The sequence below is a fragment of the Poecile atricapillus genome, chromosome 5, assembly GCF_030490865.1.
Source record: "Poecile atricapillus isolate bPoeAtr1 chromosome 5, bPoeAtr1.hap1, whole genome shotgun sequence".
In the NCBI taxonomy this organism is placed as follows: domain Eukaryota; kingdom Metazoa; phylum Chordata; class Aves; order Passeriformes; family Paridae; genus Poecile; species Poecile atricapillus.
In genome coordinates this window covers 10629282-10651197 of record NC_081253.1, presented here as the reverse complement: position 1 = coordinate 10651197, position 21916 = coordinate 10629282, and the positions used below count along the sequence as shown (strand labels likewise).

Sequence of the window (21916 nt, the reverse complement as noted above, 5' to 3'; positions counted from 1 at the left end):
AAGTGGTGTGTCTCAGACTGCTGTCTGAGGTGAAGCCTTTGGAGACCCCTTGATGTGCAGGCTCCAGGGCTGGTGCTTTGCAGTTAATTTTCTTCCCTCCCCACTTAGGGACAGGGAGGAAGAAGGTGTTTATGAACATGAGCAGCAAACAGCCTTAGCTTAGCACCAAGAATTGCTTGTATTAGCATCCAGTGCACCATTCTGAAATGGTGAAGAGCAGCCCTTTGCCATTTAAAATCAGTGATTAAAAAATAGAGCTATTATAAGTATAAAACTAGGTTTTATTTTGCTTACAGTGTCTAGAAGAACTCTTACACCTGTCTTTCCACCTCCATTGATAGGTAGGGAAGCTATTACGACTGCCGTAAGTACTACTGCTTAGTTTTTAACTCAGGTTGTTGTGCACATACAGAATTTTTTGTTGCATCATTTCTTCGGTTTATATGTTGGCAGAGAATTTTGTTTTCTCTGAGGCACTGTCCTTTCCTTCTATTCCCAAAGATCCATTTTTAAGGAATGAAAACTTCCTTTGTCATAGCATCTGGAGCCAGTATGCCATTCCAGTGATGCTGGCATTAAACTAATTGCTGATTAGCAGGTATAATGAACAAATGCAACTGCCAGTATAACAGAAAACAGTTGAGGTTTTGTTTGCTTGTTTTTATAGCACTGATAAAATCCCATTTCACAACGAAAAGTTAATGAGCATGACTGTTCTTCATTATGTGGTATTACTAGGTGCTAAAAACACGGCTTCTTAGCATGTTTGAGTTTGACTGTAATATTAGAACTTGCTGACATTTTGGTGTGAGATCAGAACCAAGATACAGCAGGCCAAGCTGGAGGTGAAAATTTATTGAAAATTCCCAGGATTTCCTTTTTGCTTACACAAACTCAGCATTCAGGCAGGGGCTTCCCTGCTGATTTTACTGGGTACTTGAGTTACCAGACTTAGGAAGATGTATTTAGGAAAGCTGATTACTCTTGAACAGCAGGCTTTACTTCGGTATGAAGTGCAGATGGCCATTCATGGTTGCTCAATTGCTCTGTGGGATTTAGTAGAAGCAGAGCCCATTTCATGCTGCATTGATAAAGGAAGATCTGAAGGTTGGAATGGGTTCATCCAACACCCACAGCAGAATGTTTATCTTTCATAAGGTGTCACTGTATTTGCTTTCAGGAAGGAATGACCAAAAGCTTGCCTGACTTACAAAAGGTAGGTATATAATGCCATTTCCAGTAGATGGCAATAGTTATTTGCATCTAAAATTCTCTGTTAAAAGATCTCTGGGGCAAGCTGCTTACAGGGAAGCTCGCTGCAGCTGCTGTCCCCTGGAGCTTTTTATTGGAACGGCAGGGCCGTGCTGCCCCCTCGGAGCGTCAGTGCTGCTCTCCTGCTGCGGTAACTCCCGGCTGGCACCTGCCCTCTTCCCGGGGGAGCCACGGGACAGGGCTGGCCCCAGCAGTGCGACCACCTCACCTGCCCTGCAGGCCAGTGCCAGGGCACAGCAGGGCGTGCAGGGACTGAGAGGTGCTCAGGGACAGAAAATACATCTCTGCTTTTTTACAGGAAACTACCTGACTTCCAAATGGCAGGGAAATGTTGCTGCTCCTGCCCCCCATCCTGCTTGAAATTCAGTTTTCTCAGACTTCCCCCCACCTCCCCAGAGTCTACTTGCTCCTTCAGTTGCAAGGACAGTGGGTCAAGAGCATGGAAATTTGAGTTCAGCTTAGAACAGCTGAGCTGCCCTTTTCCCAGCAGCATCCCAAGCTTGCTCTCTCTGACAACTGAACTTCAGTCTGGAAGTGATGGTACTCTGAGGAGCACTTGGGAAACTTAACAGAATGAAAATATTTGCCTCTGGGCATACTTTTTGGTCAGGTGCTGGTGTCTGTGGATTGTTGTATAACACATAAACATCCAGGCCAGAGATATTTGTAGTGCAAGACACACATATAAGAAATTCACTGTGTCTCAAATGTATCATTTTATTATATGCAGGCAGATACTTGATGAAGCCAGATCTGTGTTGGGGAGAAGTGGCTAAACACCATAAAATTTATCAAAATGCTTTCTGGGTAGGAAAAAGATACATTTGGGGAAAACTATTCAGCCAGTCTATGTAGAGTAATTTGAAATGAAAGGGCACAGCACTGGAGACTTCTCTCCCCCCAGGAATACCCTTCTCCAGATAGTTAAAAAAAGTTGCTTACATCAGGCAATGTCCTAAACTGATTTTGTATGATTATTTAGGAGAGCATAGAAAGTATTAAATAGTTCTCCGCCAATTTTCATAAAGACTGATACCTTAAATACTTCATGGCTTTTTGTTCCTGCAGCTGTGTTCTCAGTACACTCATAAAATCCCTCCTAACCTGTAACAGATGGTAGGGCATTTGTTTTTTAGCTGCCTGTGTAATGTCTTCTCTACTAAAAGAAGTCAACTGGAAGCTGCAGGGTTTTGTTTCTCAGTTCTACCTGAGGCTGCTGTTAATTGGTACAGTCACGTGCAGTGTTTACTGTTACCTGTAAAGACTGAAAACGTTGCATTGGCAGCAGTGCTGCCTCCTTCCATTGTCCTTGAGAGGACAAGCACTAAGGTACCTGGGGAATTCTTTGGCAAAGGTGATGTGCTTTTGAAAATACAAACTTTTTTTTTTTTTTTTAATAGTACACACACACACAAATTTAAGATGTTCAGTTATGCCAATATATTTTCTCAGCTGCCTTGAGACTGATTCCAAGGGCAGTTGGGAGCACAAAAAGGATCAGGGCATCCATCAGTGCCAGACAAGATCTGGATGTTTCTGTTTGCAGATCCAGCATCTCCTACACAACTTAACTCTCATCCCACCAAGCAGATGCAACTAAAATAAAACAGAGACACTTTACCAGTGAAACAGTGTTTAATATAGTTAAATTACTTAAATAGATTTCAATTTCCATGGGAAATCATAACTGTATCCATTTTTGCAAGATCCAGAGTAAAGAGTGTGTGAATACCCCTTGAAATGATCATGACACACTGTCAACAATCACAGCTAGAGATACTGGGGACTTGAAATTTCATTGACAACACAACTTCTTAAGATGAATCAAAAGTTAAGAAGACTGCAGACTTTTGGAAAACAGAAAGCAAACCTAAAACCAAGTGTATGGCATGAAGGTAATGAAACTCAGTGAGGGACAAAGGGGATGGGAGGTGGAGGAGGGGAAAAAGGCATAACAGCATGATGTAACTTAAGTATTTTGCAAACCAGGAAGGATGTAAAGGAGCAAAAGTATAGTACAAGGGCAGACTTGGCAGTTTTACAGAAGTCAATATACTATACTTTTCAGAGATGTTTCCTAGTGGAAGGGAGAAGGAAAGGGGCATTGCCATTTAAGCTCATGTTTAAATGGCTTAATGCTCAGGTCATGCTTAGCAATAGAGCAAATTAATTAAGACAGGTCCATGGATTTTCACTTATTCTCATTGTTGAGTAGGAAAAAGAAATCGCCACCACCATAGTGCAATCATTATGCTGTGAGTACTACAATAATTCTGCCCTGAGAAGAGTGGAAAACAAGTTTATTAAATGTCAAAAGATTGGAGTAATTTTTAGTGCTAGCCAAATTCAATATCAAAACCTTCCCCTCATAGAATATAAAAAATATAGCTTTTTTAAAATTATTTTCTTTTTTTAATAAAATATCAAGGGATTTTTCTTTCATAGTTAGAAAAGGTACATAAATGATAACAGTGAACTATTCAGAAACCCCCCACTAGTGATAAAGATGCCCAACACAGTATCAATGGCACTATTTTAAGGTCGACCACCTCATATACGCACGTGTCATCATAATAATTTTTGAAGATCACCTAATTCCTGAAAATTGAAAATCTGTGAATCAGTTTAAATAAGTGCTTACTACAGGAAAGTCAACTGGATGCTGCAGCACATAGTTCCTTGTAGTGTCACATGGCAGTTACAATGTCAGACAACTCTCAGATCAGCAGGATTCTATTAAGACCATCTATGAAAAATTATGTTTTTAAAATAAAAGTTCAAATGAGCTTTTTTTCCTTTTCTCATAAGAGCCCCTGGTAATAATTAGAAGATTTGGTTAGAGCTCTTTTTGACATGTTTGATACATCTCAGTAGCTAAAACTCAAAGGTCCCGTTTCCATTGGGAAGCCGCCACCCTCTGCTGGAATGCTGCACGGAACAATTCTGTGACTACCGCGGGTTTTTCCTCTTCTTTGGGGTTGTAGATTTTTCTGGATTTTCATTTTAAACTGCATCTGATTCAGCCTGGAAACTCACCTGTTTGTTGTTGGTTGATTGTATAGTGATAATCTGAAAACTGCCAAGTCTGTGTTCAGAGTATTACACAAAAAAATTACACAAAAGTCTACAGGTTATATACACCTCCCCCCACACCTCGGTGTGGACAGCCTGCCTTCTAATTTATATATAATTTACAAAATATAGAATTTGGTATATCTGTTAGATCTCCATGTTTTCAATATTACAAAATAAAAAATACAAAAAAACCCACAACAAATTTCAGGGGAGTTCCCCCCACAAAGTGTCTCTTGTTTACATCTAGTCTTTCCCCTGTAAACTGATAGATACCAAAGAAGAGCACAGATGACTTTTTAATAAATATGTTTGTAGAGCCATCTTCCTTTATCCTGATCTTCCCCTTCATCAGGTGTGCCAGCCCCACTCAGCAGAGCAGTCATTTAGCCATGGAGAAAAAGGGAAAAGAGTGGGCCAAGACTATATTGTCTTTTCACACTAAAACATTACCAATGCCCTTCTAAAAGGCCTTTTTGTGTGCTGCAACAGTGGGTGTCAGTTTTGAAAGCCCATTCAAAACAGCTAATAAAAGCACAGTGGTACACTTCAAATAGCTGGCAGTATGGGATGGAAATATTATGGGAGTGCAAATCCATTCCAAAATAATGCTTTGTAGTGAATCATACATTCCTTCAACCAAGTAAATGTTGTGTTGCGTCAATAAATACTTAAATAGCTTCTTATGCCATCCTGTGGTAGCAGCCTTTTTAAAAATGCCGAATTCATGTCTTATCTGTGAACTCTGTAGTGCACATCTTTGGTCAACTTAGCACACAGCCAGGAACAACTCCAAGGTGGTTTCTTTCTTTCGCCTTTCTTGATGGGTGGCCAAAGAATTTGCTGATACCAGCTCTAGAGTCATGGGGTGAAATTTCAACTGTGCCGCATGTTCAGCTTCACTGCCAAAAAATGATTCTTCTCCGATTCACAATCCTGGGTAATGCAAAATCCGTCTTTGTGTGGTGCTGCAGTCGGTGCTAACTAATTGGAGGCCCTTCATTTAGAAAGTAGGTGGTCATTTCTCCTTTGCCTTTGACCTTTATGACCCCTCGATACTCCAGCTGGTAGTTGTTGGCTGCTAAAACCTGGTACATGTCCGTGGTTACCTGCAGAATAAACAAGAGTAAAGAGATGCTTGCCTTGTCTTCCACACAGTCTTTCCTTCTGCTTTTGGAATAATCCATGGACAAAATAAATAGGATCAACGGTTTTGTTTCTAAATCAATCAATGTTTGCACATCAATCACTAACTGAAAGGTTGGCACAAGCTGCTGAACAAACACAACCATTAGAACCTGAGAAAGTACAGGTGTCATACACAGTTCACATCTGGGGAAACTGCATTTTTCAAGGAGGTCACTGGATAAAGTGTAACAAATTAGTCACATTTTTCTAAACACACCAGTCAGTTCAGTCTGCTCAGATGCATTCATTGTATCACTGGAGTGGCAGTAGGGAAACAGGTCAAACTTACTAAAATGTCCTCAAAAATTACCTAGAAGTTACACAGTGGATGTACGGCTTAGGAGTCAGGGGTTGTTTTATGAAGGAGAAGGTAGTGGGCAATGGGAGAGAACTAACTGAATTAAATACCCTAGCCAGCATCCAAATTGTCTCTTCAGATGCCAGTCAAAAATAATCACTTGTGCTGCAGAACAATAGAAGCTTAAAGAGCAGATTTCTTGAGGTATTTATTTATTACAATGTATTTTCTCACCCTTTTTCAGGTGGCTTTACAGACCATCTCGTAGGGAAGCTTAAAGAGTGATGTATAAGTATCGATCCAGTTAACAGACAGGCAAGGAAACAGCGTGGCTTTACATCAGCTGCTCTATTTTTCTGACTCTTCAGTATTTTCCCAAGGAATGACATTCTGTTACTGTGGACATTGGCTCAGCAAAAGCAGGACAGTGGAATTGAATCACTCATTGGAAAGGTCACATCTGAAGGCCAAGGAGATGTGTGATTTAAACAATTCTCTTTCTCTGTTGTGTATCCCCCTCCTGCTAATGCCTGGACCCTTGCTGGCCTCACACCACACATGGCACAGTGAGCAGTAAAGTGAATTACAGAAATACGTAGCTGAATCAGGCCCTTGGAAAATGAAACCACCAGCACCACACACAGCTGAGCAGCACATGTGAGCAGGGATCAGACAGGACTGCGCTCAGTGCCAGAGTGGCACACGGGGAAGGAAGCTCAGCTCAGAACTTCTACCCAGAACTAAAGTGCCAGTTTTTAAACAAAGGTTGCAATGTTGGTCATGATTAAAAGACAAAACTTGCTGGTACCATCAGCATTCCCAAGTGGCTTTTCTTTCAGTTCTGTGTAGGTAAATGTATGGAATAAAGAAATGAAATGAAACCAAAATTTCAATTCTAATTAAGTTTCAAAATGTGTAAGTGACACAGGGCTGGCAGCGTAAGTTTTCAAGGGATTGCCTTACCTGAATCCTGTCAGGCACTCCTGTGCTGTCCATTCTGCTGGCTACATTCACTGTGTTGCCCCAGATGTCGTACTGGGGTTTGCGGGCTCCTATCACCCCAGCTACGACAGGACCAATGTTGAGGCCTGGAAGGAGAGGAGAAGTATGCTCAGATCCATTTGATTGAGGCAGGTTATTTTCCAGACAGTAAAAACCCATCCTGAGGTTCACTGGTTCTAGCTGTGCTTTACCCTGACATGTAAAGCTATGGCCAAACTGTGGGGAGAGAAATGTTAAAATAGAATTTGGCTTCTGTGATCCATTATGTCCAACTGAGTGGCAGCTTGGGCTGGATCTGCTCAATCCAGAGCTATTTTCCAGTGCCAGATAATGAGATTAAGTTTTTTTGCCACCTGGCTAACAAGCAAACTGCTCACTTGAAGTCAGCACATACCTGCTGCAATGCTGAGGGCCTGTAAGGCAGCAGCCCAGAGCCTTCCAGAAGAAACACCACACTTGACATCCTCAAATTTCTTCTCCCTTTTCTGTCACTTTTTGTTCCCTGACTTGAAAGACAATTTAATGTGCAAGAATGCCAGAGCTGGAAGCACAGGGGCAAAAAACAAGCCCAAGGTGAACCACCATGCTGTGGTAGGAGCTACACTGCTTCTAATTCCCTAGGGAGCTTCACTGATGCTGCTATACCTTAAAAAACCACTGTGATGTTTCATAGAGGCTGAAGCGGCCACCAGGCACTTCAGACAATCAACATCACTGCGTAGCTAATGCAACATCTGTGTTTTTTACTGTCCATAAAAACCCCACCTCAGAATGACCACTACCTATGTGGAATCCTGTGAGCACAAGGACATTACCTATCTTCATCTGGAAGTTGTTGAATGAATGCTCATTAATGTATTTCATTTGGTCCATTAACCTCATGGCAAAGTCTGCCAGGGCTTTGATGTGTGTCTTCCCTTCCTTGTCGTAAGTGGAGTCGTTGAGGCCTGAGGCAGCCATGTAGGTGCTGCCAATGGTCTTGATCTTCTCCAGCTGCCGGAACTGGTCTTCACTTATTATCTGTGTCACAAGAGCAAAAGAAGCAAATAAACCCTGACAAACACGGGTAATGGCTGGTAATGTCCATGCCACATGTTCTGCCTTGCTGCAAGCATTACAAAGTAGTGCAGAGAGCCACTAGAGAGGGAGAAAGAGGATTAGATATTCAAAGGAGTGACAAGGGAATAGAAGGGATTTCAGTCAAGAAAAAAATAAAACTGAAGACTCCTAAAGTAAGGAGAAATGAACCATGATTTCGATAAACCATCCTCCTTCAGGAGCTCAGCAAAACCCAACTAAACTCCTGGATTCAGTTCACTTTGTTCACCCAGATTTTCTGTGACTTACTTCATCAAAATCAGCAATGATCTCATTGAGCAGCCTCAGACACTCCACCCCTTCATTGTTGGCTTCCAGCTCCACATAAAACTCAGAGAAGTTGCTTATGGAGGCGAACATGACAGCCACACACTCGCAGGACTGGTAGTACAGTTCATCATTGCGCCGCTCCTGAGCCAGGAAATGGGCTGCCACATCCTTCGGCAGAATGTTGTGGAGGAGGCGTCTGTTGTAGGCCTGCAGCTCCTCCATCTCCTCCTTCTCTTCCGTGGCCTAGTTTAGGGGGGAGACAGTGATGCACTTACTCTTTTGGTAGCTGCTCTGGGGAGGGGAAAAAAGCTTAAAATTTACTTGCAGTAGGGGCAGAAATAAAACAGGGCAAACTGCAAAGGAGAGCAGAACCAGAGAGATGCAGAAACTTCTGTTTTGCAGTGGAAAATGTTCCATCTCTTCATGCACACATGTATGGAAAAGCAGGCAGAGAATAATGCCAGAATCCAGCATTCTATTTCTGAGCCCTGAACTGGGTAACCACTCAGCTCACCCCTTCCATTGTTTTGCCATTTATAAATGAGGATTACAATGTTTATCTGCTTCCCAAGGAGCTTTAATTAATTGTTGCTTCCTCAGTGCCTTGCACTCAAACCACAAAGACCTGTAATTAGAATGATGTCCTGCCACCCAGAAGGTAGGAAATCAAACTAAAACCTGCAGTCCTGCAGCCCCCCAGCCATGAGTGCTGGCCAGAGCCCAGGCCTGTCCTGCTTCCTTGGGAATCACATACAGGGCCCCAACATCATGGGACAAGTACTGAAAACACTAACAGTGAACCCAGGGACAGGAGCACAGTGTAGCATTATCCTCACTCTGCTGGTTACCCAGTACTGCTGCCTGGGGGCTAATGAGGGCTGGACATTGAGCCAGTTCCCACTGCTTAACAGGAAACTGAATGAAAATGCAAATGTGAATCTTTCACACCCTTGAGCACAGCAAAATCACTGAACTCTGGGAAACAATTCAGCAGTGAATATGAGCTTCCTATATTTATAAATTGTGTTACATTACATGTTCCTGCAGCAATAACAGCTCAGTTGCCCAAATCAATTAATCTCAACCTTCAGATCTATAACCCTTTACCATGGGGACCATCCAAGGTATATTTACAAGAAAAAAAGGGGCTGAAGAAAATAACTGGCATGAGATGCACAGAGTATGCAAAGTACCAAAAAAGAGCAGAGCATTATTAGCATGCCCAGTTATAAGCCAGATTCAGATTAAATTCAAAGGCACTTTATCCCACTCCTCAATTTGACAGTGAAGAGCTCAGTCATTTTATATTAACACCAAAGACCACACATGATCCTCCCACAGCCAACACCCACTAACCTGAAGTTTCCAGAGGAAATCAAGCCTTGCAGTGGATTCCACTTGCTGGGCATGCAAGTACAGTGCCAGGACAAAGACAGTAATGATGACAGGGGTCACAATCTTCAGCGCGACTCGTGTTGTCACTGAGGGGCTGCAGCCAAGGAAAAGCAGAACTTCCCCATTACTGGAAGAACACGGCCCTGCTGCCCCCCACACTTCCCACTTTAAGGCTAACCAGCCTCTCAGGAAAAGGCTTTTTTTTTCTTTCCCCTCAAAGCCTGTGTTGGTAAAGGGACAAACAGTACCTGCAAAAAGCTTGAGACTCTGGCTCAGGGATGCCAATTTCTAAAGGAGGACTTGGAAATTGGAAATGTAATCCAACTTCTTAAAAAGGGTTGTCATTGATATAAAGGCCACCCCCCAGAGAATGGCCACACATGCTAAGGGTGATAACACTGATATGCTGACAGCCCCTCAGAGTGTGTTCATCCTGTCTTCTGCTCTGCACTACCTTCTCCGGGTTCCTGAGTCTGGAACTGCTCTAACTCATGGCTTCTCTAATTAGTCACTTCTTAATGGGCTTTGCCGTGTAAGTGCTCTGTAAGCTGAAAAGAGCACTAAGGCACATTTACACCTCCTCTGACAAGCAGGCAAATAAAAACTGTTAAATATGAATTATGGAGTTACACAGTATGAAAATATTTTGATAAAGCCTTTAAATTGTATTACAAATAAGCCCTGAGCTGACATAAGTCCCGCAAGAAAGAGCATGCTCTGAGAATAGCTATACATACAAAAGGGCAACACTCAGTCCACTCAGGGCATCTGCACTGTGTTGTATCAACCCACAGCACTGCACAAATCCAGACACTGCTGCTGAGTCAATGCACTGATATTGCACCTTGTGAACAGAAAATACCTACCAACAAAAACCTATAAAATATTTCATGCCAAAGTGACTCACCATGAAGATGTATCATTTGCAAACACGCTGAAAAAAAAGCACAAACACAAGGTCAGTGGAGTGTTTGGCTCCCTGCAGCTCTTGCCCTTCTGCACATCACTGCACATCACCTCTGCAGTGTGGAACCTCTAACACTGTGTGGGGCTACAGCTCTTTTGAAGCAGAAAACTACTAAAAGATGGGAGGGGGAGGAGAAAAACAGGCTTCTGTGCTACACTCAAAACTCCAGAATGATCGTGTGACATGGTTAATGTGGGTAAAATATCTAAGAAACATTAAGAGTGAGAGAATAATTTGGGATTTTAATGTCAGTGTGGGATGCTTGGCAAATGCCTGCACATCCATCACTACTTCATTAGGTCAGACTACAAAATTTGACCTAAGGAAGAAAGCTTTGGGCTTTTTTATCTTGTGAGGTATAGCTCTTTTCTTCTCCTTTAATTGTGGCATGGAGATGGTTTAATTCCTTTAATTCTGCTCTCTTCTTTTGCACATTCCTCACTGCCAGCTTGTGCCCAGCTGTGGGCACCACACACAAGGGTACTAAAGGAAGCCCTTTAACACATTCCTGTTATTACTGACAATTCTGCAAAGTACCCACGTGTATCAGAGCTGCTGGGGGAGATGGAGGGTGTGCTTTTGACACTGAAAGCACAGAACTGAGCTTTCTGGTAGGTAGCAGCTGTCTGAACTCCTGATTGATTGATTGCTTAATGCTGCTGCCTTTGTTCTCCAGTGTGGGTGGAGTATTAGGTGGCTGAGAACCATGCACAAGCATCTTTTAAAACACTATCTAAATGGAAGGAAAGAGATGAGTGTTTAAATTACTGTAGTGTCACTGATGCAATTAGAACTTTGCAGGCTAGAAATGTGACAGCCCTCTAGAGAGCTTCAGGCCAGTTTTATGGGGTTAGAGGGAACCTTGCTACACAATCAGACATTTAAATGATCAAAATCAAAACAGGCAAGGGAACCTAACTGGGTATAACATCAAAAATAAAATCATAGTGACTCTCTAATCTTGTTTGTTCCAAGATATTTTGTGCAGTTCTGAGCATGGAATTTCTTCTGATACGGATTTTACAACCCACTGTTGTCTTGCACATAATCTATTGCATGGCTCTTGGCCAGCTCCAGCACTGAACATGTATGCTTGGACACAGACACGGTTTGGAAAGCCTGGGGACTCCCACATTAAAGGCTGGATCTAGTTGGAGACACTTCCCACATGCAGCATGATTCCCCTTCTTCCCTAAATCACCACCTGCCCAAGGATGACTGACTGCCCCCTCTTTCACTCTCTCTTATGATGGGAGCATGGCAGACATGACCATTAGTCCTAAGGCTGCAGCTCACTGTGGGTGTTACACGTGCCCTAAAACCTTCATGAGAGACTGTGAAGTGCAGCAAACCCAGTATTTACAATAACTCTCTGGATAAGTGAAGATGCCCAGTGCAAGCAGTACGGGTGTTACATTGCTAGGTTGTTCTCCCATGGAACAGACATTTCCAGTAGCAGATGGTTCTTTAATTACTGGAAGGGAACACAGAGAGAAGCTTGCTAACTACACTCCTGCTCAAGTGAAGTGCACATTTTTAGCAGGAATGGCAGTTCATTTCAGAGACAGCTCCCATAGGACCAGAGCATCTCACTTTTCCCAGCCACAGTGACAAGGACAGACAGCTGGAACAGAGATGATGGGTTTGATGAACAAATCACAGGGCAAAGCTCTTTGGGCTTCCCTGTGCAGGAGCTCAGTTTAGAAGATCTCATTGGCCCATCCCAGATTTAAACCAATGCATTAGTTTTACCTTCTGCACAGGAAAAAGGTAACACATGATAGCCCTGTGCATCCTGTTACAGTCCATGCCACACGCTGGTGTGGCTGCAGTCAAGTCTAGCAACTCCCAACGTGCTGCAATCAGCTTTTCAGCTGCCTGCATGCTGGGCTGGTTTGTACACAGAAGTGTGAAGAGACATCTGCATCACTTCTAATTAGTCAGAGTACCACAGTGGCTGCAGAGCAGACACTAATTATGTAGCTACAATGGGCACCCAATTAAAGCAGTATGAGGTCATGGTGGCTTTTCTGTTTTTTTAGTATCAGCTGGACAATAATGTCCATCTCTGAACTCTGTGCTACATGCTGAGCTCCTATTTTCTACAACACACAAATGGCCTTCCAGACACTGGGGAAATAAATAGACATCCATAGAGCTCTTTGGACAAAAAAAATTGTCCTGGATTCCACTGGAATCCACTGGAATTGAGTTGAATTTCTTCCTAGCTGGTGCAGTGCTGTGTTTTGGATTAAGTATGAGAATGATGTTGATAACATGCTGATGTATTAGCTGTTGCTAAGTAGTGTTTATACTAAGTCAAGGACTTCTCAGCTCCTCAAGAACCCCAGTGAACAGGCTGGAGGGACACAAGATGCTGGGAGGGGACACATCCAGGACAGCTGACCCCAACTGGCTAAAGGAATATTCCATACCATACGGCATCATGCTCAGTATGGGAACTGGGGGGAAATCTGGCCTGGGGCTGCTGCTCAGGAACTGGCTGGGCACTGGTTGGCAAGTGGTGAGCAATTGTATTGTGCATCATTTGTTTTGTCAATTCTAATTAAATTATTATTATTACTATTATTACTTTCTCTCTTTTCTATCCCATTAAACTGTCTTTATCTCAACCTATGAGTTTTCTCACTTTTCCCCTTCCAATTCTCTCCCCCATTCCAGCATGGGGCAGTGCCTGTGTGGGGCTGAGCTGCAGCTGGGGCTGAACCACCACACAAATCCCATTTAGTGAGAGATAATACAGCACCACTGAAAGCTATTTCTGGGAAAACATGCTAACCTTCTCCACTTTATTACTGACATTCTGATTGTGAAGTGATGTAAATTATACTTCCAAGTGCTGTAATTTTGCTTAGTGCTTGAATTACAAGAATGAAATTATATTTGAGATATAAAATGCTTTTATTTCACTAATTGTGTTATAAAACGCTAAATAGCTTCTGCTGATGGAACACCTAATATCTGGAAAAAAGGAAGAAAACCTCATTCTCCCTATGTCTCCCCACAGAAAGCTCCATGGGGTTTCCTACCTAATTTCACTCACTTGAGTTAACAAAATAATTTAAGTGATTACTGCCAATGGCAGAAAAAGTTACAATTCCATTAACTGGCAATGCCAGCAAAAACTGCATATTCATTAATTATTACTGGGCACTCGGGAACGCTGAAATCATGGAATAGTCACGTGAAGGAGAGGAGCAACCAGATGCATTGGGATTGAAGGGCTGATGGTTAATGATGGCTTGAAGGGCTGATGGTTTATGGCCATCCTGAAATCTGAGCAACTACAGAAAGTACTTCATAGCACACTGGGAAGGGCCATGGGAGTCTTCACAAACACCCTCCTGTCCAAGGCAGGAACAACCACAGCTATCAGCCTTGACAAATAGTTCACCTAAATAGCCATAATTTGATTCACTCACATTTAAATACAATTGTTGCCTACAAGGGGAAGTCATCAAAACAGGGAGTTAACACAACAATGCAATTCCCAGCAAGAAACAAAACCTGTGGAGGAGGACAGGCTTGTGGGTGTGCCAAACTTCCCTCCCTGGTGTGGGGACCTCCAGGAGATAGGGAACCACAGCAGTGGAAGAGGCTGCCACCAGGATTTATGTCTGACCTGATGAAAAGCCAGCTTTTTCAAGTAAAAGGGCAACTTTTCAGTCCCACTGAGGCCAGGCCCTTCTGCTGGGAATTGTGCTGAGCCCAGCTGTGATACTGGCTTTTCTAACAAGGACATATGTCCAGCAGCAACTGGCAGGAGATCATGGACAGCATCAAGCACCACCATTTCACCACCCCAGGCTGGGCTTGATATATTGTGGTGGCTCACATCACATCTCTGAGCCAGGTCAAGTTTGTTGGAGGATTTTTTTTTTAAATTTTTTTTTTTTTTTCTTATTTGAGAAATGACATTTCTATATTGGGAGTGTAATACCAGAATTAAGAATGACTAACTACAGCTCCCCATTTCTGGAAAAAAGGAAATACAGATCCACTCTGATTCCAGTTATATTCTGTTATTAATAGATAGTTCATTAGTCAAGTCCCACATTAAAAAGATCTTAAAGGGAACTGTATTCTTCAGAGGTGGAGAACAGCACTGGCAAAGCTTTAGCTTCCAGCCATGCCTTCTCTGGTATCCTGCACTTCCCTTGCTTGCACCACAGCCTTGGCACTCCCATCCTCCTAATGCCACACTGAAACCACTGTGTGAAAGAAACCAGGCAAAGATTTCAGAAGTGAAAGGCACTTACTAGGTGTTGGCTGTAACCAGGAGATCTGCATTGTCAAAAAGGTTGACCCCTGGCACTTCCACGATGAGAACATATATAAATTCAATGATTAACATAAGGATCAATTTTCCAATACAGCTGATCTGAAGGAACACAGAGCAGGCCAGGAGACTCAATAAGACACTGTAGGTAAAGTACTGTATAAAGACAAAAATGGGAAAAAAACAACAGAAGAGAGATGAATGTCAGCTGGATAAATCAAAACTGAACACAAAGGAAACTAAACACAGGCTAGAAAGGGATTGGTAGCTATGTAGCTGAGTTGACCAAACTTACAAACCTGGTGCTGCCTGAGGAATTCTCCCATGTTACAGAAATTAAAACTGAATGGATGAAGAGGAAAACTGTGGCATTTTTCTCCAGGCATTATGTGCTTCACTCTCAAGAGGCACAGGCCTCACAGCCAGACACCCCAGGTTGTGATGTAGCTTTTCCCTACAGTTATTAAACCAGCAAAAAGAATCACCCAGCTATGCTGGATTAAGTCGTGCTTTAAGGCCAAATTCTAGACTCAAATTTGAGTATCTGTCCAACACATAGGACCAAGGCAATGCACACTCCTGGACAGATGCCCGCTTGAGGCCAGTGGGGAAGCACTGTCCCCTCTGACAGACACACTGGCTCCATCAGCAAGGTACAGGCTGGACAAGTGTCCCCATACCCACCCCATGATAATTTGTCCAGCCAGCAGCTGCAGAGGTGCACATGTGTGGCTGTGGAGCACCTCTGGCACACCCGGGTGGTGCAGCAGCAGCTCCTGCCAGGCCAGGAGCGAGGTGTTCAGCATGCCAGTGCTTCCCTGCACACTGCAGGTGCCATTTATGGCTTCTGGGAAAGGTAGCAGGGATGCAAAATGAAGAGAGGCATGCTACCCAGCACACCACCTTCCTGCTATCAAATCTGTGAAGATTTGCGCTTCCACTGAGTCTGGACAGGCCTTTTTCTGGCAAAAACCCTGGATCATGTGCCTGAGGCAATCCATCCTTTCACTTAAAAGCAAGCCCTAGTAGAAGTAGAAATACGCTTATGTTCTGATCTCATGTATTAATAGTTTGATACGCTAAATGAGAGAAAACAACTTGTACAGCTTTTACTCAGTCTTGACTGAGGGGCAGGATGCCATTGTGGCATCCTGTCTGTGTGGACACAGGGAGCAACAGGCAGCACCTGTAGCAGATCCAGCATGATCCAGCCTTGCAGAGTGCTGGCGAGGGACTCCTCACTTCTTAGCCCACTGAACAGAAGGACCTGGCTCAAGGCTGCCAGAGCAACCTCAGTATGCAAAATGGTTATTCCTCATTGCTTAAAATTCCTCTCTGTCCTGGGCCAGCACTCCCAACAAATTCACGGTGGGCACAGACTGTTTCTAGATCTCCACTGTGCCAGGTTCTGCTCCTGGATCTTTCTGCAGAGACACTAAAGCCTCTGCAAGGTTCAAAGGTGCAGTAATGATGGTCTCAGGAACCTCACTGAATCACATAGGGACCATATTCCTGTTAAGTTAAAAGGAAATATGTTCAGTAGGATACCAAGACTTTCAGTAGCACCTTGGACATCTGGATGGTAACAGATCCACCATAAATCTGTCGGGTCCCCATAAACCCAGATGACCTTGACATAAATTGTACCTCCATCCTAGACAAAGTTGTTTTTCCTTTTCAATTTCCAGTAAACAACACATGTAACAGCTGTGACCTAAAAACTCAGAGAAATGTCTTGAATAGCTATGCAAAAAGATTATTTTTTTTTCCTTTGTAAAGTAATCTACCAGTGTAAAAAACATATTTGGGCTAGTTTGGGTTGTGGCTTTGCTTTGGTTTTTTTTTTTTTTTCCATTAGAAGCATTTTAATTTTTTCTAAATGAGATGTCCTAAAGACACAGGAATTGCATTGCAAATTGAAGCAGACCACTGCCTGGGCTGCTGCCCTGTTTGAGGCCATACCTTGGGAAAGAATATATAAGCCAAGTTTGTCATCAGGATGTAAAACAATGGAGGGAAGCATCAAATCTATGACTAGACACTGATTTTCAGATAGAACTGAGCACCCACAAACTCTTCTGAAATGACTTGCAGCTCTGCCTGCCATTAAGCACCTCATGGAGAGGGACATTTCCCCTGCTACAGGCAGGATCCAACTATTTGAAAAGCCTAGTAATTATTCAGCCCTGAAGGAACTTAAACATTAATGTGGATTCATGATAATAACTTCAGGCACTGAAGTCTGTGTGTAGTAGCCTGTGTCAGTCCTGTAATGTCAGTCAAGAACAACCTTGCTTTCCTCGGAATCACTGAGATTTATCACACAGGTTTTATAGCCTTTTTCAGACCGACCTCTGAAACCCATTTTTCCCAAGCAATACCTCTGGAAAGTTGCAGTTGGGCAAAGGACTGTCACAGAATCCCTGCAAGGTGCCCAGGCTGTAGTTGGAAGTCAGGTTGCTGATAAGGCATATGTCCACCCGGTCAGGAGTGATGTTGTATTCAGCAGCCATGCAGCTGGCAAGATCCACAGTGCTGCACATGAACTGGAAAACAAAGATGGTATTAAGCGCTGCAGCACAGACAAAGAGAAGAAAACAAAATCGTTTATATCAGTTTGAAAGCCTCCTGGAAATAGCCGTAGTAATGTGCAAAATATGCAACATAAAATCATCAGCTTATGTTTTACTGCATGTGCAGTAGCTATGGTTTTTCTCCCCCAAAATATTAATTAACAGAATCCAGGCCCCAAGGAACAGCCCATCGCTCTCTGAGCCCTAACTCAGCAGTGGTGTTTGGAATCACAGCCAGACCACCCCAGTCCCGAAAGTGCAACTGGAAGCAGAGTTGCCACGGTGTCCATGAGCTGACCTCTGCACTCAGAGCAGGAGCAGCACCGTGCAGGGCTGGCACAAAGCTCAAGGAACACTTACATCCCACTCAGTATGGTGGGAGTTAAATAACACTTCAGCCTCGTGCCAGCCCTTCCCGCAGGGATACACATCAGGTTGGCTCCTGCACTTGGAGCAGAAGCATTTAAAGAATCATGAAAGGACCTGGGCACAAATCAGTGCCAGGCACATAATGGGCTCTAAGGATGAAGCTGTTGAGTTCTCATTTCTCTTCTGTTCCCAAAAAGCAAAGGGCACCGACCTCAGATGCTGTCAGTCCTAGGCAGGATGATATTAAATTCAGTGGTTTTAAGGGTCACAATGCTGCAGAGCACCAGTAAGAAAACAATGCAGAACTGAATGGATCAGACGGAAATAATGGACGTACCATGTTGACAAAGGCAGACAGAAAAACCAGGATAATGGCAAAGACTCCAACTAAGGTACTATTGGTCCTGGACTGTACAATCTTCTTAGAAAGAGTCTGGAGAGGAACTGGGAAAAGCTGCATGAGAGAAAAAAAAAATCAGACACATAAAATCCTTGTTTGTTTTACAGATTACAACCTGCATTTGAGCTGCCTGCATCCTTTCTCACGGGTCTGTGTGGATGCTGCTGGACGATGGTGATGGGGGATGGCAGCTGTGGGACAAGGGTGAGCAGAGACGTGACTGCCTCATGGCAGCAGGCCCAGCTGGCTCTCCAAATCTACTTAGCCCTTCCTAATGGGAGTGATGGCTCCCGAGCCCAGATAGCATGGCTTGCAGGGCTGTGCTCATCCTGTCGTGAGAAGCAAACCATGAGCCATCTGTAACTGAAATAGCCAGGAGCTTGAGCCTGGAAATTACTGGAGCAAAAATTTGAAAAGGCAGAAATGAAAATACATGTCATGTCCCTTTGATCACCAAGGCGTATCGCAGGACTCTCTGGTGCCATTTCAGACACAGACTGTTAAACAGCCCAGGCAAGCCCTGATCTGTCACACCCTCGGCAAAAGGCGCTGCAGAGATCAGCTGGCCCAGGCTGCTCTGTGGCTCATGGAGATAAAAACACCGGCGGGTGAGGGCAATCAGGGAGCTGCTGACTGCCCCAGTGACTCGGTGCTGCCAGGGCCAGGAGCTCCCTGCTGCTGGCTGTGGCCTGTGAGCCACGCTGCGGGTGCGGCACCGCATCCCAGCTGGAAATGTCCCTGCGCTAGAGCAGAGTTTGAGCTGGTGCCCTTCACAGCCTGGGTCACCCTTGAGGCCTCTTGACATCGTGCTGGCTGCAAGAGCCTCCAGGAGACGGCCAAGGCAACCCTGTCCCTCCACGTGCCACCGTTGTGCCACTGGGAGCTCAGGGCTGGAGCAGCAATGCCAGGAAACCCTCGTGCACTGACACAGGGACTGTCCTCCCACAGTGCCCTGCCCCTCCACACCCCCATGCCAGAGGGGCTCTGCCCAGGACTGCCAAAGCCTTCTCCAGAGCCCAGCTCTCCCTTCCCTTACTCACTGCATGAATAACCAAGCCACTAGAGGGTATTTTTAGAGACACAAAGAAACAGCAGCACAGCGCCATGGCACTGCAATTTAACTATGACTAATGTTTCTATTAAAAGTCTTGCTTTTCCCTTTTATCCTTCACTCTTACATCTTCGGATATGCAACATTTTGTCAGGGCTGTGCTTCCCACACAGCAGCCCTACAGTGTAATTACCGAGTGTTGCAGCGGCCAAGGCGCTGATTAGCTGGTGACTTTTTACAGAGGCAAAGAGAGCTTGTGGCAAGAGTTTTGAAAGAGTAGATTTCACCTGCTACCAGCACATGCTCCAGGTGAAAGGAGAGGACAAGGCTCTGTAGGGGACTGGAGAAAAGGGGAAAGTGGGGTTGTAACTTATTTGCACTGAATGAGGATTGACTGAAATACACTGGAAGCTTACGCAATCCTTCAGGCTCAGTGGCAGCCACTATAAAACAAAGGAAAACACCTTTCTCTCAGAAATAAACCCTGATGACATAGAAATCCTTAGCTTTGTTGATAAGCCATGAGCCAAAATATCTCTTTGCCCTACCATGTCCTGCTGCTTCCACACTGATATCAGCTATCAGACCCCTACTAGGGATATGGAAAATCCAGTGGGGCTTTCCTCTGCTCTAGCCCCTATAGGATTTGGAAGGAGAAGGAGGATCTGTACTGCATTTAGTTTTCTCACTAGACTGGAGCTGGACAGGTTTTCCTGCCACCTCTTTGTTTATACCTCAAGGCCAAGCTCCACAAAGGTATTCAGGGGTCCAACTTCCATCTGTAATCTCTGGGAAATCAAGTACCTAAATAAAACTTTATTTTGTGTTGTGGATCTTGGCTCAAGCCCCTGCTGCCAACAATCCCAAAAAAGCCTGACTTTGAACCAAGCCTGAGATATCAAGCAAAGCGATCAGTGGAAGACACTTAAATTCTAATGAAAACATGTTTTCTTTGTATTAATCTTGGTTCTCATTACTTTGCAAACTAGGAAAAATTTTAGGTCAGTAAACAAGTACAGCTGGGAAAAGTCCTGAGGAAGAAAGAAATGCCAAAACCCCTAGGAGGTCAGGGCTGCAGTTGAGAGTGCAACAACACGGTCTTGCCATGCATCTGAGGAACCTCTGCCTCGTGAGGATTCCTGAGGGCCCAGTCACATAAGTCACACTCTCGCCATTTCACAGATGCAGATGGAGACCAGGAACACCCGCAGCTTGAAGGACTTCTATGATAGACATGGGGAGCCTATCTCAGGTCTGGCAGCTCAGCTCCATTCTTGCAGTGCTTCCTCCATAAAAACATCGCCCAGTCAGGGGTATAGCACAAACATAGAAAAAAGAAGATTACTTTCCCTCCCATTCTTGAAAAATCAAGAATAAGATCTCTTCTGTCCTTGTTAAAGAAGCAGAATAGCAGGACATTACAGTACAGTGAATATCCAAGCAGCACTGCTGGTTGGCCCACTGGCTTGTACTGCCCAAAGGGACACTCAAATCCTGCCTGGGTGAAGAACAGGAGGTCTCATGAAATGGCATATCCCAGCTCGCATGTGCACATCTGAGAAGGGGCTGAGAGAAAGGATGTGATCCATTTGGGCAGCTGACATCCATGTTTGGGCAGCCACACAAGAGTGAGGCCACTCATCAGCACTCTTGAAATCCCCACGCAAAGAAAAATAACCACAATGGGGAAAAAGAAAATTGGATTGTCCAGTTGATTCCAGTTCACTCTGAATTGAAATGCGTAAGTGCAGGTGAAGAAAGGGCACTGCTGTGCAGGTGAAAGTAAAAGTTTAGAAAGCGATCCAACAAGCAGTATGTTGCACTGAAAATAATCCATAACCTCCAGCCATTTGCATGACAAAATTACTCTAAATAAAGCCCTTTCTTTGGAACAACAGCTGATCTAGGACAGAAGAGAAATATTTCTTCTTTTTGTCTTCTTAACATCTAGTGTGGGTATGGAAAACTGCTTAGATAATTGCTGTTATGTTGTAAGATGAGGTCTTTAAGGTCTGATTTTTCAATTTGTAATAAAAGCCTTTGAGTCATTTTGAAGTACATTAAGATGCTTCTGGAGTAAAAGACAACATCTCCAGGCAACTTGATGTTGCAAGTCCATTTATGTAACTTATTTCACAGTGATTTATTAGTCTATTAAAAAAGTACCGTTTTCAGAGGGTTTTATTTTTTCTGATCAAGACAAAAGCCCCAAATGCTTTAGGAGCATCTAGATCAGCTTCAGGAAGCCCAGAAAGTGACAGGCAAGCTACACCTATGTAGAGCAACAAAAAAGCTTATTTTCTCATAAAACTTGAAATTTCTCTCCTATGAGCTCCCAGAACCATGCAAGAAGTTGAATTCCACACAGCAGTGTAGATACCAGAAGTTAAAGGATTTAAAGAAAAAAACACAAACTTGATAAGTCAGTAGCAAAACAGATGTCTGTCAGCAGAGTATTTGAGAAGGGACCCTGTTCCCATGACCTTAGACTCTACTGGGAAGGGACACCACCTCACAGTGGCCAAGTCTTCGTGAAGCATCAAAGCAAAGAACTGGAACTGCTGTTTATTACAGCTGAAGAAACTTGGAAAGCCAAGCTGGCTGTGCTAGCAGCTCCAGGATCAACTTCTAGTCCGTGGAGAATTTTATAGTGGAAGATAA

At 43.8% G+C, this 21916-nt stretch overlaps 1 protein-coding gene across 1 annotated transcript in view; it reads right to left on the bottom strand.

Annotated features, from left to right (window-relative positions):
- Positions 1 to 2888: 2888 nt before the first annotated feature.
- The window catches only part of ADCY5 (adenylate cyclase 5), a 205207-nt gene continuing 186179 nt past the window's right edge, over positions 2889 to 21916 (bottom strand). The window contains exons 13-21 of the mRNA XM_058839754.1: positions 18142 to 18258; positions 17244 to 17408; positions 14843 to 15018; positions 10503 to 10529; positions 9557 to 9689; positions 8180 to 8443; positions 7648 to 7852; positions 6794 to 6918; positions 2889 to 5453 (exon numbers count right to left, since the gene is read on the bottom strand). Of these exons, the coding sequence (XP_058695737.1) occupies positions 5325 to 5453; positions 6794 to 6918; positions 7648 to 7852; positions 8180 to 8443; positions 9557 to 9689; positions 10503 to 10529; positions 14843 to 15018; positions 17244 to 17408; positions 18142 to 18258 (1341 nt within the window). The 3' untranslated portion in view covers positions 2889 to 5324. The remainder of the gene's footprint in view (positions 5454 to 6793; positions 6919 to 7647; positions 7853 to 8179; positions 8444 to 9556; positions 9690 to 10502; positions 10530 to 14842; positions 15019 to 17243; positions 17409 to 18141; positions 18259 to 21916) is intronic.